Source organism: Malania oleifera, chromosome 13, assembly GCF_029873635.1.
Source record: "Malania oleifera isolate guangnan ecotype guangnan chromosome 13, ASM2987363v1, whole genome shotgun sequence".
NCBI classification, from domain to species: Eukaryota; Viridiplantae; Streptophyta; class Magnoliopsida; order Santalales; family Ximeniaceae; genus Malania; species Malania oleifera.
The window spans coordinates 3,195,372-3,213,282 of record NC_080429.1 but is presented as its reverse complement, the minus strand read 5'-3'; the positions used below and the strand labels follow the sequence as shown (position 1 = coordinate 3,213,282).

The 17,911-nt window shown below is 37.7% G+C and overlaps 1 protein-coding gene across 4 annotated transcripts in view; it reads right to left on the bottom strand.

The window, feature by feature from the left end:
• LOC131146193 (structural maintenance of chromosomes flexible hinge domain-containing protein GMI1) overlaps positions 1 to 17,911 on the bottom strand; it is an 88,151-nt gene that overhangs the window by 48,393 nt on the left and 21,847 nt on the right. For all 4 annotated transcript variants that reach the window (XM_058095587.1, XM_058095589.1, XM_058095591.1 and 1 more), the window contains exon 11: positions 6,927 to 7,013. In XM_058095587.1, the coding sequence (XP_057951570.1) occupies positions 6,927 to 7,013 (87 nt within the window). The remainder of the gene's footprint in view (positions 1 to 6,926; positions 7,014 to 17,911) is intronic.

The following is a 17,911-nucleotide window of genomic DNA, read 5'->3' as shown; positions in this document are numbered from 1 at the left end:
GTAAGTCGAGCAACTTGAAGGGTGTCACACAACTCAAATATTACATCACAATCACTGACAACAGTCCCACTATGCCAGCTATTGACCGCGGTAAACCAATGCTCTTTGCCAATCTATATTGCTGAGGTTAAATTTTTAAACACTTGCATATTCCTCTCTTTCCAAATGAACCAGAAAATAGCAAGGGGAATGAGGGACATAGCCTTTCTCTACTCCTTTGTCGCCTGAATCCCTTTCTTGTCCCAGAGTTCCCCTCCCACAGAGTTAGCAATAAGCCACCATTGTCCGATTAGAGACAATGCCATGTTCCAGAGATTCCTGGTCCAAGTGCAATGAAGAAGGATGTGCTTGACAAATTCTATCTCAGTCGTGCTGACGTAGAACAAGAAGTAAGACCTAAGGAAGATACTAGAAAAAATTAAGAGCTGGGTTAAGGAATTGCGGGGTTAAGTTAGTAGTTTATTATGTGTGTTTAGTGTTAATAAGTATAGGATTATGTGCATTTGGGGGTTGTTTGTAATATCAATGTAAAGTAAGGGTATGTTTGTAATGTAATGTAGTTTCAGGGATTTATGTGTAATTTCATGTAAAGATGCGTTTTTATAAATAGTGTATGAAAGCCATGTTGTAGACTTGTAGACAGTTGTTGATGAATTTGAATTGAATTGAAAGTGAGTTTCCCCCTTGGTATCTCCTCTCTCCTTGCTTCCCCTTCTTTCATCTCTTCTAATTTCTCCATGGCTGTAGAACCTTGATGCAGCCCCTGCATCACATGAAAAGGGGACATCTATTGGCAACTAACAGACCCCTTCTTTGCAAATTATCTAGAGTTAAAGTATTAGCATGGGTTGCCTCCAATGCAAGGAAGGCAACTTTTGTGGGGACAGTTGTCTTCCAAGTCTAAGTCCAAGGGAAATTAAATATGTTTTGAGTCCAAAGGGAAGAGCTTCCTATAGAAGGATCTGGCAGTTAAGATCCCCTCCTCATCTAAGGCCCAAACAAGAGGGTTAGTACTATTATGGTGGTGAAAGCTGTAGAGAAAGTTGTAAAAGTCTGTGAGCTCTCCAAATTCCTAAGGAAGGGGATGCTCCAAAAGAAAAGAGCCCCTAATCTAAGGTTTGAATATGTTAACTGACTCGGGCCAAGTTGTAAATGGCTAAAAATAAGACACTATAGAGCTTCTTGATCGTCCCACAAATCATGCCAAAAATAAATGTTGTACCCATTCCCCACCTGAATCAAATACCAGAAGCGAAATTATTCCAACCTTTCCTAATGAAATTCCACACCCCTACACACCATGTGATCCTTAGCTAGCATGGGAGATCTCATCGTTATGTTCAAGCCCATATTTCACAGCAATGAATGCCCGCCAAAGGTGGTCTTTCTCAATCATGAATCTCCACAACCATTTCCCTAACAGGGATTTATTGAAAATGTGGAGGGACTTCAAACCCAAGCCTCCTAAATGAAAGTGTTGTTTCACCATGACGCATTTGACAAGGAGAAATTTGAATTCTGGCCCAAAGCTCCCCTAAAGAAACCTCCTCTGAATTCCTTCAAGTCTCTTGACAATTGGAGTCAAAAGGGTAAGGAGAGACAGGAAGTAAACAGGGAGATTTGTCAAGGTGCTTTTAACGAGAGTGAGTTTGCCACCTTTTGATAAGAAATTCCTCTTCCATCCAGCCAGCCTTTTTTCAAATTTTTAAATGATGGGATCCCACTCTCCTTTATCTTTGAATTTGGCACCAAGAAGTAGCCCAAAAGTAATTAATGGGGAAACTAACTATCTTGCAGCATACAAGGCCAGCAAGGAGAGGCCCATCTATGGTTTCTCCAGCCGAATTGATTTCACTTTTTCCAAGGTTATCTTTCAAACCCGAAACTGCCCCAAACTTTGCCAAGACACATCTCAGGTTTAGAATGTGGAGAGGGTCATCCTCACAAAAAATGATAGTGTCATCTGCAAATAGGAGATATGTGACCTCCATGGACCTTTCGTGCCTGCCAACTCTAAGGCCTTTGAGTAGCCCTTCTATGGTGGCTTTTTCCAACATGAAGCTCAACACTTCCATCACCACAATGAACAAAAAGGGGGTAGAGGTTCCCCTTGTCTCAAACCTCTAGAGGAGCGAAAGAAATCGATGGGACACCTATTGATTAACACTCAGAAGCTTGGTGTATTGACACAATGAGTGATTCAACTACACCAACGCTCCCCAAAACCTATTTTCCTAATAGTAGTAAAGAGAAGGAAGTTTTAGTTGATGTGATTGAAAGCTTTCTCCATGTCAAGTTTGCACACTACCCCATTTTTATATTCCCTTCGATAAGCATCCACCACCTCATTAGCTAAGAGGGCTGCACCCATGATTTGTCTTCTCACCACCAAGGCGTGTTAATGTTGCCCAATGACTTCCAGAGTGACTTTTTTAATCCTCGTTGAAACGACTTTAGCAAGGATCTTATAAATAATTCACACCAAGATAATTGGACAAAAGTCCTTTAAGTTTATTGCCATGGATTTCTTCGAGATCAAGGTAAGGAATGCCCATTGATACTACTCAAAAATCTATCCGATCTAAAGAATTCCTCAAAAGTGTTACAAAAGTCCAGCTTGAGCTCGCCCAAATTTGACTGGAAGAATGATAAGGAGAACCCATCTAGCCACTGGCACTTTGTCACCATTGCAATCTCCAATGGCTTGGACAATTTCAGCTTCCTCAAAAGGTCTCCCAAGACACTTTGCAGTGGAGGGGTTGATAGATTTAAAATCAATCCGTCCATTAAAAGTCTCCAGCTTTTGGATTTAGAGTAAAGAGCTTTATTGAAGTTGCAGATTCCCTTTTTGATATCCTTTTGCTCAGTTAAGATGTTCTCCCCAATTTCATTACTAGAAATGATGTTCAGTGTGCGATGGGCATTCACAGTTTGGTGGAAAAATCTAGTATCCCGAGTTCCCTCCTTGAGCCATAAGGCTCTAGATTTTTGCCTCCAGGAGATCTCTTCAAGGCTAATAGCCTCAATTAGCTCACTTTTTAACAAAACTCTTTTGGCCTTTTCATCAATACTGAGCCCTTGTCTTAGCTTTTGCTCATCAAGGATCTTGATGTCTTTCAGAATAATGGTCTTGTTCGCTTGAATGTTCCCAAATGTGCTCTTATTCCACACTTTGAGCTTCTCTTTCAATCCCTTAATTTTTGAAGCTAGCACAAAGCTGGCTTTCCCCTCAACATGCAACGTGAACGACCATAGCTTAATAAGGTCCCCTAGCCATTGTGCTTTAACCACATCTTTTCAAAGCACAATGGGGTTGGTCCCCTTTGATTCCACCCATGTCAATAAGGATAAGAAAGTGATCTAACGTGGGCCTAGGAAGGAACTCTTGAGTGGTTTTGGGAAAGTGAGTATCTCATCTCACTAACACAAGGAATCTATCAATTCTCAAGAAGGTGGATCCCTAGAGTTGGACCAAATGAAAGCACCACCAATAACAGGGAGATCAATGAGGGCATTCACATTGGCGAAGTCCAAGAACTCTCTCATGCAACTGTTCTTCGCTCCGCCCCCACTTCGGCCACTTGTAATAACTAGCTCACTACTTACTAATGCACTATTTGGCCTATGTTGCAGATGCTTAAAGGCCCCAACCCATATAAGTCGCCCCTCCTTATCTGATCTAATACATGTGTTATGCCTAACTAAGAAAATGTTCATTCTTTAATCTATCTTTTAATGTTACACCACACATCCACCTTACTATTCTCATTTTGGCAACCTCTATTGTTGTTTCTTAGTTGTTCAACTCTATATAACATGTTGGTCTTATAGCTGTCCTATAAAACTTCCTTTTTAATATTAAGAGTATTCTACAATCACACAACACGCTCAAAGCACTTCTCCATTTATCTTCACATCTTCTATCATTTCTCCTTCTGCTTGCACAATAGACCCAAGGTATCAAAATCTAAATTAATTTCTTGACCATCAAGTTTAATCTTTCTCTAGTATTCCTCTTATAATGAACAAAATTACATTTAATATATTCTAGTTATTTTACTTATCCTTAAACCTCTAGATTCTAAAACTTCTCTCTATTAATATAATTTAGATTCCAGTCCACCCCTAGTTGAAGAACGCAGGGGACGACAAGAAAGGGCCAATAATCCAAAGCAACTTTGGCTGCTAAGGAATGAGGTATGAGAAGTACCATGCAGTTACACTAGCACGAAGACAAACAAATATCATTAAATGCAAACACGACAAAAGAACTATATTGGGCATCTCCCTCTCAAAGGAAAGTCAGTCAAGCTCCCTTTAGTTGCCTCTTCAGTTGGCCTTCATTGCCTCTCCCATTCGTCGAATATATTCACTTCCTTCATCCCACTCTACTTATCATGTGAGCAACTTCCCACCTTTCCCTTTACTTACCAAACAAGACACTATCATCTGCAAACAAAATAGACCATGGAATCTCATTTTGGATACTCCTCATAAGTTCATCTATTGCTAGTGCAAAAAGATAAGGACTCAAAATAGGTCCTTGATGTACGCCTATTGTGATTAAAAATTCCTATACTCTCCACCTATATCTTAGCACTAGTCATTACTTTATTGTACATATCTTTAAAGACATTAGTATACCTACTGCATACTCCCTTTTTTTTTTCTTTTTTTTTTTTCCTAAAACGCACCATAGAACTACCCTAGGCACTCTACCATAGGTTCTCTAACTCAATTAAAACCATATATAAGTCCCTTTTCTTTTCCCTAAACTTTTCAATTAATCTTCTTTTTGTGTTTGATCTCCCAAGTCACCAAATTGACTTTTCAGACCTTTGTTTCGAACTTCAATTTCTATTCAATTGCCCATTTCACACAATTTCATTGTATGATCATAAGTTTAATTCCACTATAGTTATTACAATTTTGAACATCTCCTTCACTCTTTTTTATAGAGGTATTAAATTATTTTTTCCTCCTTTCATCTAAGCTACCTAGCATTTTCTTAGATTTTATAATTGCATTAAATAAATTAATCAACCATACAATTCCATTACCTCCTAGGCATTTCCAAACTTCAATTGGGATGCCATCAGGCCCTATAATTTTTCCATTTTTTAATATTTTTTTAATTCAAACTCAACTTCAATAACTCTAATTGTGAGAACAAATCTCAATATTTCAGTTGTTTCCCCCATTTGTCAATTCTAAGTTTAAGTCTTCTACTTGGCTTTCATTGAATAGCTTATTAAAGTAACTTCATCTTTCTATCATGTCAGCTCCTTTAACCAAGACACTATCATCCTCACTTTCTATACATTTTACATTACCTAAGTCCTTGCTTTTTCTTTTTCTAGCTCTAACAAGTTTAAATATGTCTCTTTCCCCTACTTTTGTATCTAATCTAGATAGAAATAATTATATACTCTATGTTTAATTTCACTAAAAGTCTTTTTTGCATCTTTTCTTACCTCTATATACTTTTCAAAGTTTTTTGTGTCTCTATGCTTTCGTCATGTTTTATACCAAATTTTTTTCGTCTTTATAGTTTTTCGGACATCTTGATCTCATTAGAAACTTTCTTTACTAGCTAAGAATATTCCTCATTAACTTGAAATATATTTTGCTATCTTTTCAATAGAACTACACATCCTACTCAAAAGACTTTTCATCTCTACTCCATCCCCTATTGTCCAATCAATTTCTTTAATCAATCTATCGCTAAATTTTATTACAATTTCTCTATTTAGGTTCCACCATCTAGTTTTCTCACATTGATTTATATTACCCTTTCTCTTCCATTTTTTAATACATATATCTAACACTAAAACTCTATGTTGTGTAGTTAAACTTTCACAAGATAACTTTACAATTATTACAAGATAAATGATGCACCCTCCTAGTTAATAAAAAATATATTTGACTTATTTTGTGCACTCTTAGGGTTATTCAGTGGTGTCCATCTTGTTAAAGAATGTATTCATTATGACAAGATCATATGACATGCCGAAGTCTAAGATGATGTCCCCAAACTCATTTTTATCTCCATATCTTTAACTTAACTCCTATGAATATTTCTCAGTCCTTAATATCCCTAGCATAATACTATCCATACTTTCCAAAAAATTGTATTTTAAGTTCTTTTCTAAGCCTATTTAAAGAGCATAGGCATTAATGACATTCATTATTACTTGACCTAAAGCCATCTTGCTTTTTATGATTTTGTTCCCTACTCTATTAACACCTACAACACTATAGGTCTTTGTCTAAAATGATTCCTACCCTATTCTTGCGCCCTTTCCCATTGTACCATAGTTTCTCCCCTACCCACTTGCTTTCTTAAAAGCAAACTATGTCATTGCATCAACTATCTCCATACTTTTCCCCATAAGTATTTCTATATTCCAAGTTGCAAATCTAACCCTCGTCTCCTAAATTAGCTTCATCTCCTGCCCACGTCCGAGATAAGTGGGAACTGTTGCATATTTGACACCGTAATTGACATGGATCCTTGCTTCAAAGTGATGACCTGGCCACTCTCACCAAATTTTCACTACACTTGGGTTGCAAGGGAAATTCCAATGAATATTAGTTAAGGATGCATAACATAAAGATCTGACAAGTTTTACACTACCTATTAGCTACATAATGCAAACCTTCTGCTTTACTCGAACATGGGACTGACAACGTGTAAAAAGAGACTTAGGACATTGAGTGCAATGTAGGCAAAATTGAACAAACCAAGAAAGCAATGGAAAAAGTTATAAAAAAGTTTTCTACCCAATCCTTTTGAAAGATTACCAATTTAATGCCCCAAAATAAGAATTGTCATTTACACCACTAAAAAAACATAGGCATGCACAAAACACTAGCAAATTATATTTTTACATAGGAAAAAAAAAATGCAAGTAACAAAAGCAAACCTGAATATAGGGAAAGTAGATGTCCTTGAGTTTACATTGAAGTGAAAATATGCCCAATCTTTTCAATTTAGGCTCAAAAATCTCAACCTGTTAGGTATATTGCAACAATACACAATTAAAAACTAGAACAATAAAACACAAAACAAGTACCTCAATAGTCCTCACTAACTATTAAACAACATGTACGTAGGATGGTATAAAGATTGCATGCCATTCTTTAGTGGGAAAAAATTAAAAAAAAAAATTTAAAATGAAACTATGCCTATATGCAAAAAGGGGTATAATGTAACCGAGGGAACTTATCAACAATGTGAAAAAAAAAAGAAGATTTGAAAAGAGCGAAATGAAACAATATATCTGGTATAGGTCAATAAGTTAGTAAGAATATCATTGTCATTTATTGTACATTGGATTTATTATAAAAAGAACAGAAATCAAACTAACAACTTGGCAGGTCCTCTAGTTATTAAATTTTTTTTAACATGATACCAGAGCAAAAATCTGAGACCTAAGCATATAAAGTTGTCCCCAGCCAAACCCCACATCACCATGCCTCTTCCTCGTCCCAGATGGGTCATCTGTACCTGAGCAATTCAAAACCACTATCAATTGTCTAACGTCATTGCCACTTCTTGTTTGACAATTCCCTCGTATTTTTCAAACAATCACACCACAAACAGTCTCAGCCCTCACCAATCATACCAACCCTTAAGACCATCTCCGACGACAACCATATGCAGCCTTAGGTGCTGACCAAAGGCCTGCAGATTCTACTTCACACCTGCATGTGAGGCTTCATTGGACCTTATTTTTGTTCTGATGCGTGTGTGATGGTTTGATTCCCTCCATAACCCATGCTAACAGGTTGGTTTGTTGATTATATTGTCTGCAGATTGAGATTAGTGATGCCCATGCCCAAGAGTCCAGATCAGGCTGTGATGTCTGGTTTGTAAGAAGTATAGATGTAACAACCTCCTGGGTATGTTGCTCATGAGGAGGAAGAGTAAAGTATATAGGTTGCATAAGGCCATTTATCATCTTATGCAATCTCCTAAATCCCAGTTTGACAAAGTCAATGTGGTAGTCTCTGCATTTGGGTTGGCTCTGTTGATGATTGAAGGTATATTATTGGATGCTGAACATTTTTAAAACAAGGAACAAGCTAGAGTAGCAAGAAATAAACTATTGTAGCAAGATCTAGTGCTGAAGCAAAATACCAAGCCATGGCTCAGACTATAAGTCAGTTTATACAGATGAAGTCTCTAATGTTACAAATGGGATTCTTGGCAAAAAAACCAATAGATGTGTTTTGTGATAACCAAACTGTCATTGACATTGTTGGCAATGCAATGTTCATGAGGACAAAGCACAATGAAGTCGACTGTGATTTTGTAACAAATGATCTGTTGAAAAAGGTCGTGAGAACTCTTTGAAATCTGTGGATCAGCAACAAAATGTTTTCAAGAAGCCTTTATTTAAGCCTGCCTTATCTAACAATTGTCACAAGCTGGGGTTAAGTGGTATTTATATGCCCCCAGCTTATAGGGGAGTGTTAGTAAGAGAATATTTTATTTTTTAGCAATTAGGTTGAATAAGTGGGGGCCTTTTTGTACTTTGCATATATTATTACTAGTATACAAGATGGCAGACTTGGAAGCTGGAGCTGTATGTATGCTCTAGGAAAACTGCCACCTCTTTTTTTCTCCTCTTTCTTCTCTTCTTCTCTCAATCTATAACCTTACAACAGATATGTTTTTCGGATAATCTAGCAGCCATATAAATCGCTAGAAACCTAGCGCTTCAGGTGACATTTTCACGAAGGCTTTATTTTGTCTAAAGGTTCTAAAGGTAATATTTATACACCTCCAGCCTAAGTGGGGGAGTTTTAGAAGAGAATATGCTTTTTTAGTAATTACGTGGCTTGGATGGAAGCATTTTTGTTTTTTTTGTCTTCTCTATTATTGACATATAAAAGGGCACACTTGGTGTGACCAAAGGGTTCTAAGCGCTACATTTCCTTCCATCTTTGGCCTCACCTGTGACAAGAATGCCATCATCGGTTAACATCTTCAAATATCAAATCAGAGAATCTTCAAGAATATTCCCTTCATTAGAAATGACGCAGATTGGGAATTTCATCTCTTCATTTACTCTTACAATAGGCTGTAAGCCAAAATGGATACTAGATAGTAATGATATTTCCATATGTCTATTTACTCTCCCGGGTGGAAACAAATCACATCAACCTCCCTTGGATTCACATCTGGAAGACAACAACCCCTGCAAAAGTTGTTTTTCTAGCCTGAGAGGCAATGCATGTGAAGATTTCAACCTTGGAAAATTTGCAGAAAAGGGGGTTGATCCTCACCAATAGGTGTTTTCTTTGCATGGTTGATGCAAAATCAGTTAACCGCATCCTCCTGCACTACCCTTGGACCAGGAACCTTTGGAGCAAGGCTTTATCCTTGACTGGGCAGTAGCATCCCTCCCTTATCTTGTCTTCTATAGGAGCTACACCTAACTATTAGGGATCTAGGAACAATAATCACACACAAGCAAAACAAGCACACAAAATAAGAACACTAGATTTACGTGGTTCGGTCTAATCTGACATACGTCCAGAGAGCACACCAAATATACTATAACCTGGGAGAAAAACAAGAGGAAGAGACACACACTCAACTCAACTCTTGTCACACTTTTCTCTCTCTCACCTTCAACACTCACACACTCCTCGCTCGCTCACTTCACTATATTCACATTCACATACAATTGATTCATTATATAACTATATTGAATGGATAGGAAAGGAAGGGAGTAATTGGGATATTTAATGGGTTATTTTAACATGCGGATACTATCATTCCAGAGCATGAAAGTTGGCTCCTCCACTGCAGCTCATCCTCTTCAAGGCTATTAAATTCCATTTTCATTTTCTCCGTTTCCATATTTGCTTAACAATCTCCCACTTGGAGACGGAGATACTATCTGAACCAATATATAAATAAATGATGTGCTCAAATCTGTCTTCAAACATGAAGACCAACTGAAGTTGAGCACAACTTCAGCTTTTTTGTAGTCACCACCTTTGTCAACATATCTGCCAGATTCCTGCTACCTTAAATTTTTTCTACTGTCAACACTCCATCCTCTAACAGAGATCTAACGAAGTGATAATGTAATCCAATGTGTTTGGTTTTGGAATGAAATGCAGAGTTCTTTGCTAGATGTATTGCACTCTGACTGTCACTGTGTAAAACATTCCTCTCCTGTTTAATTTCGAGCTCTGTCAACAAACCTTGAAGCCAAATCATCTCTTTACTAGCTTCTGTCACTGCTACATACTCAACTTCTGTAGTGGATAGGACAACAATCTTTTGTATCTGTGACATCCAACTAACAGTTGTTGTGCCAACAGTGAATACATATCCGGTGGTGCTTCAGCGATGATCAATTTCACTAGCGAAATTGGCATCAACATACCCTCAAATTTTCAAATCTCTTTTGTCGAAACATAGGCATTTATCAATAGTGCCTCGTAGATATCTCAAAATCTACTTCACTGCTTCACAATGAGTCTTCCCTGGATTTGACATGAACCTACTAACAACTCCCACTACTTGACCAATGTCCGGTCTGGTACCAACCATGACATACAGGAGACTTCCAATGGCTGAGGTGTAAGGTACCTTAGCCATGAAGTCCTTCTCTTCATTTGTCTGGGGAGCCTAACCCTTGGAGAGACAGAAGTGACCAGCCAATGGTGTATTTACTGGTTTGGCGCTGCTCATGTTAAATCTCTGTAATACACGGCTAATATACTCCCACTGAGATAATCGCAACGTTCCCTGTTGCTTATCTCTGGAGATCCGCATCCCAAGTATTTGCTTGGCTGAACCCAAGTCCTTCATGTCAAACTCCTCTGACATTTGCTACTTCAATTTCCTAATCTCTTCTATATATGATCCTACAACTAACATGTCATCGACATATAGCAATAAAATGATATAACTAGACCGATACCTCTTAAAGTAGCAATAGTGGTCGGCATTACACTTCTGAAAATTTTTCCTGTGCATAAAGCTTTCACATTCTCTGTACCATTGCCTGGGAGCTTGTTTGAGACCATACAAGTTCTTCTTCAATCTACACACAAGATCCTCTTTACCTTTTACTGAGAATTCTTCTAGTTGTTTCATGTAAATCTCCTCATCAAGATCACCATAAAGAAATGTCATCCTCACATCCAACTGCTCGAGATGTAAGCCCTTAAAGGCAACAATGCTCAAGACTGATCTGATGGTTGTTAACTTCACAACTGGAGCAAAGATGTCAGTATAGTCAATTCCTTCCTTCTGCACGAAGCCTTTGACTACCAATCGAGCTTTGTACCTCCTGGATCCGTTATGCTCCTCTTTGATCCTGTACACCCATTGTAGTAAAGAGTCTTCTTACCTTAGGGCAACTTAACTAGTTTTCACGTTTTGTTGGAGTTAAGGGACTTCATCTCGTCCTTCATTGCAAGCTTCCACTTGCTCGAATCTCCTACCTGACATGCTTCATCATAACATTCAGGTTCTCCTCCATCTGCAAGAAATAAATAATTCATATACCTCTTATTTGGTACATGCTTCCGAGAAGATCTCCTAAGCTCCAGAGTTGGCGTAGGAGGCGGTGGTGCGACAATCTGCTCCACAAGTTCCTCCGCCTAAGGAATCTCGACGTTTTACTGTTGTGTCTCCTCTGCCTGACGATTCTCGGTGTGTTGTGTCCCGACACCTTCTAGAACATCATCCAAGTCTACATAGATTGTTTCATTCTGAACTGGTTCTGCAAGTTCTGTTGGTTCTGTTGTATGTCTATCTTTGTACATCACCTTTTCATTAAAGATCACATCTCTGCTTTTGATCACCTCCTTATTTTCATTGTCCCAAATGCGATACACATGCTCATCTTCACCATAACTGACGAAGGTACATTTTCAGGACTTTGGATCAAGCTTGTTTCTGACATGATCATTAACATGCACATATGCTACACAACCAAAAACTTTCAAAAGTGAAAGTCTCACCTTTTTTCCTCTCCATACATTTTCTATTAGATGGTGGTCCAACAGTACTAATGGACTCCTGTTAATCAAGTATGCTGCGGTTTTGACTGCTTTTGCCAAGAACTGATTTGTTAAGTCTGATTGCATACGCATGCTTCTGGCTTTTTCAATCAATGATCGATTCATCCGCTCGGCTACACCGTTGTGCTAAGGCGTACCTAGCACAGTTTTTTCCATCCTGATACCATGTTTATAACAAAATTTCTTGAACCCAATGTCTTCATATTCACCACCATTATCAGTTCTTAGTTTCTTGATTTTCAAACCAGTTTCACTTTCAATCATTGCTTTCCAAATCTTGAAAGCATCAAAGACATCAGATTTGTATTTCACAATGTAAATCCATACCTTCCGAGAATGATCGTCAATAAATGTCATGAAGTAATTCCTTCCACCTGTGGATGAAACAGTCATCGGTCCCCATACATCTGAGTGGACTAGTTCAAGTCTCTCCTTCTTTGGGGTACTGGTGAATGTCTGGGAACTGACCCTCTTCTATTTCCCAAGTATACAATCCTCGCACATATCAATCTCTACTGACCGTAGATCACTCAACTTTCCCTTTGAGTGCATCACCCTAAGTCCCTTCTCACTCATGTGACTGAGTTGTTGATGCCAAATGTTGCTATCATTTCTTCCTGTAGCAACTGAAATAGACATACAGGCATTAGAAGTCACATAAAGTGTTCCACTTTTCTTACCTCATGCAATTGTCAGTGCACCCTTTGATTACTTCCATTCATCGTCAATGAATGTTGTGGTGTAGCCCTCATCTGCCAGTTGACCAATTGAGATCAAGTTCTCAAGTCTAGAATATATCTGACATCCTTCAGCTTCCATACTAACCCGTTCATCTTGATCTTCACAATTCCCTCGCCGGTTACGTCGCAAGGTTGATCATTGCCAAGGTATACCTTACCGAAGTCACCTAGTATATACTCCTCTAGGCAATCTTTACTGCAAGTGGCATGAAATGAGGCTCCAGAGTCTAAGACCCAAGACTCATTCTTGCTCTCTAAAGAGCATATCAACATATCACCTTCTTCTGAAACAACATTTGCTTCTGTCTTCACCTCATATTCCTTTCTTGGACCTTTGCACTGGTTTCTGAAATGACCGAACTTTCCACAGTTCCAGAACTCAATGTTCTTTGTGCCCTGGAAACCTCTGGAATTTTTGGATTTGGACCGCTTGGTCCTAGATCTGTTGCGATTGTTTGATCATCCATGCCCGTTTCATTTCCAAGATTCTCTCCGTTGGCTTTCCGCATTCAAGGTTGAACTTGAAGTGGAAGCACTGTTTGACTGCATATTGATTTCTTCTGTCAAAATCATACTAACGACCTTTTCTTGCAAAACTACTGATTGTAGTAACACCACCTTTCCAACACTCAGGCAACTGCCTAAGAATCAATAAGGCACGGATCTCACTATCAAACTTGATTTCAACTGAGGCGAGTTGATCCAACAGCTCATTGAAATTATTCAGATGTCTACTAAAACTTTCACATGCGGACATGTTCATGGTAAATAACTTCTTAATTAAGTGTACCTTATTGGCAGCTGATGGCTACTCGTACATGTTGAAGAGTGCATCCATAAGAGACTTGGTGGTTGTCATGTGTTTGATATTGAAGGCAACAGACTTTGCCAGCGTCATCCTGATAGCTCCAAGAGCTTTTCGGTCAACCAACTCCCACTTGTCCTCCGTCATGGAATCTAGCCTTCCCTTCAATGGTAACTACAACTTCTTACCAAACAAGTAGTCATCAATCAGCATCTTCCAAAAACTGAAGTTGGTGTCGTTAAACATCTCGATCTTTGAGCTCTTTTCGTTCAACATCTCGATTCGTCAATCTAGAGATGGAATCAACTCAAACGGATAGCACGGTTGTATCCGGAACGGTCGAAAACTTTAGAAATGGTTCAAGTCGTTTGAAAATCGGACCTGAAATGTTCAGAGCCAAAAACCTAGTCAAACCTTTGGTCAAAATCGATCAACTTTTCACTAAACTTAACGGAATATACTTCCACTCAATGAAATATTCCTGGCGTTGTTACTGACGCCTGACGTCGTTACCTGGTTGCTGACGTGGCAAGTGGGGTCCTGGGATGATGTAGAAGCTAACGTGGCAAGTGGGCCTAGGGATGATGTGGCGGCTAACACGTGTCTACTGACGTGGCTTTGACACAGCGCTGACATGGCGCTGATGAGGATGCTGACGCGGCACGTTGACATCACGCTGGAGTGGGTTGACTGATGACGTGGCAGTGGGGCCCAGTGATGATTGTGCTAAATTATACCAGGTAAATTCTCAGAGAAGTGGAGGATCACAATGGACCACTCAAGTCCCACTTTCCCAGACAAAATTTTCCTTAGACACATAATTAGCACATATAGCTCCTTGGACCTCCAATATGTCGACTTTGCTCCGATCTGGCAATTGTGCTCTGATCTGGCGACTTTGCTCCGATCTAGCAATTTTGCTTTGATCTGGCGACTTTGCTCTGATCTAGCTCTGATACCAATTGTTAGGGATCTAGGAACAATAATCACACACACAAGCAAAACAAGCACACAAAATAAGAACACCAGATTTACGTGGTTCAGTCTAATCTGAACTACGTCCACGGAGAACACCAAAAATACTATAACTTAGGAGAAAAATAAGAGGAGACACACACTCAACTCAACTCTTCTCACACTTCTCTCTCTCACCTTCAGCACCCTCACACTCCTCGCTTACTCACTTCACTGTATTCACATTCACATTCAATTGTTTCATTATATAGCAATATTGAATGGATAGGAAAGGAAGGGAGTAATTGGGATATTTAATGGGTTATTTTAGCACACGGGCATTATCATTCCAGCGCATGAAAGCTGGCTCTTCCGCTGCAGCTCATCCTCTTCAAGGCTATTAAATTCCGTTTCCATTTTCTCCGTTTCCGTATTTTCTTAACACTAACTTACCACAAATATTCATTCCTTAATTTATCTTTCAATGGTGTACCATTCATCCATCTAAGCATTCTCATCTCAGCAATTTTTACTTTTTGGATATTCTATTTCTTTGTCACCCAACATTTTGATCCATATAGCATAGCTGGTCTTATAGCTGTCCTATAAAACTTCCCTTTTAATTTTAAGGGTATTCTACAATCACAAAGCAAACTAGAAGTATTTCTCCATTTTACCCAACCTGCTTTAACTCTATGCATTACATCATTTTCAATTTCTCCTTCAGCTTGCATGATAGATCCAAGATATCAAAATCTACAAGTGCTATTTATTTATTCATCATCAAGTTTAACTTTGTCTCCAATTTTCCTCCTACCATTACTGAAATTACATTTTATATATTCTGTCTTATTTATATTTATCCTAAAGCCTCTAGATTCCAAAGCTTATTTCCATAATTCTAACTCAGCCTCTACTCCGCCCCTAGTTTCATCAATCAATACAATATCATCTACAAACAACATACACCATGGAACTACATTTTGAATACTCTTAGTCAATTGGTCCATCACTAACGCAAAAAGTTAAGGGTTCAAAGTAGATCCTTGATGTACACCTATGTTGATTGGAAATTCTCTAGTTTCTCCATCTATAGTCCTTACACTAGTCATTACTCCATCGTACATATCCTTAATGACATCAGTATACCTACTACACACACTTCTTTTTTTTTTCTAAAATCCACCATAGAACTTCCCTAGGTATCCTATCATATGCTTTCTCTAGGTCAATAAACACCATATGCAAGTCCCTCTTCTTTTTTTTTAAACTTTTCCATTAATATTCTAAAAGGATATATAGCTTCTATGGTCGATCTCCCAAGCATAAAACCAAATTGATTTTTTGAGACCTTCATTTCTAGCCTTAATCTTTATTCAACTACAATTTCCCATAATTTCATCGTATGACTCATAAATTTAATTTCATGATAGTTATTACAATTTTGAATATCTCCTTTATTTTTATATATAGGTATTAAAGTACTTTTCCTCTATTCATATGACATTTTTTTAGTTTTTTATAATTGTATTAAATAACTTAGTTAACCATATAATTCCGTTATCGCTTAAGCATTTCCAAACTTCAATTGGGATGTTATCTGGTCCTAAAGCTTTCCCATTTTTCATCTTTTTTAGTGCAAACTTAACTTCATTAACTCTAATTTTGTGAATTAATCTAATATTTTTAGTCTTTTCTACATTTTTCAAATCTAAGCTTAAGCCTTCTATTTGGTTTTCATTAAACAACTTAGCCATCTTTCTTTTATGTCTTCGTCCTTAATCATGACAATATCATCCTCACTTTTTATACATTTTACATTTCCTAAGTCCTTACTCTTCCTTTCTCTAACTTTAACAAGTTTAAATATATCTTTTTGCTCTTCTTTTGTATCTAATCTATCATACAAACTATTAAATGATCTGTATTTAGCTTCACTAACAGCCTTTTTTGCATCTTTTCTCACCTCTTTATACTTTTCAAAGTTATCTATGTTTCTACATTTTGCCCATGTTTTATATCAAATTATTTGTCTATACACCTTTTTAGACATCTTTATTCCACCACCAACTTTCTTTTTTATTCAAGAATCTTCCCCTTGATTCACCTAAAATTTCTTTTACTATCTTTTTAATAGAGCTAGCTAATCTACTCCAAAGAGTATTTGTATCTATCCCGTCTTCTATAGTCCAATCCCCATCTTTGATCATTTTATTATATTTTTTCCCTTTAGGTTCTACCACCAAGTTATCTTACACTGGCTCATTTTATCCTTTTTCTTCCATTTTTTAATACATATATCTAACGCTTAAGACTCTATGTTGTGTGGTTAGACTTTACCTGGAATAACTTTACAATCTTTGCATGATAAATGATCTACCCTCCTAGTTAAAAAGAAATCTATTTGACTTCTATTTTGTCCACTTTTAAAGGTTATTAAGTGTTCTTCTCTCTTCTTAAAGCAAGTATTCATTATATTAACATCATATAACATAGTGAAGTCTAAGATCATCTCCCCAAGCTCATTTTTTTTTTCATATCCTCTATGTGGATCTCATAAATTTTATTATCCCTACCAATGTATCCATTCATATCTCCTCCTATAAATATTTTCTCAGTCCTTGGTATTGCCTTGTATAATATCATCCATATCTTCCAAACATTGTCTCTTAAAATTTACAACTAAGCCTACTTGAGAAGCATAAGCACTAATGATATTTATTATCTCTGAGCATAATACCATCTTGACTTTTATAATTCTATTCCCCACTATGTTTACATCAACAACGCTACCTTTTAAGTTTTTGTCTACAATAATTCCTACTTCATTCTTATGTTTTTCTTTTCTAGTGCACAAAAGTCTAAATCCTGATTTGTCAATTTCTCTAACTTTCTTCCCTACCCACTTAGTTTCTTGAAGGAAAATTATATTATTTTTTTGTCTAATCATTGTGTCCACAATTTCCATGCTTTTACCCACAAGTGTCCCTATACTCCAAGTTGCTAATCTAATCCTATTTTCCTGAACTAACTTCCTTACCAGCCTATGTCATCAAGAATGATGCAGGAACCCTCGCATATTTGACACTGTACCCGGGCAACGACCTAGCCCACCCTCACCCGCTTTTCGCTACACCTGGGTGGTACAAGTGCAACATGTCACTCGTAGGGGACGCCCCGAGCAAATATTCAGTAAGGATTCATATCATGGTGATTTGACAAATTTTATGTTGGCTGTCAACTGCCTAATGCAACCCTCCTCCTTTACTCGGGCTTGGGACCGGTTATGTGTGAAAAAATTATGACAAGTGGATCACAGGCAAAATTTGTCGAAATATTAACTATGCAATGAAAT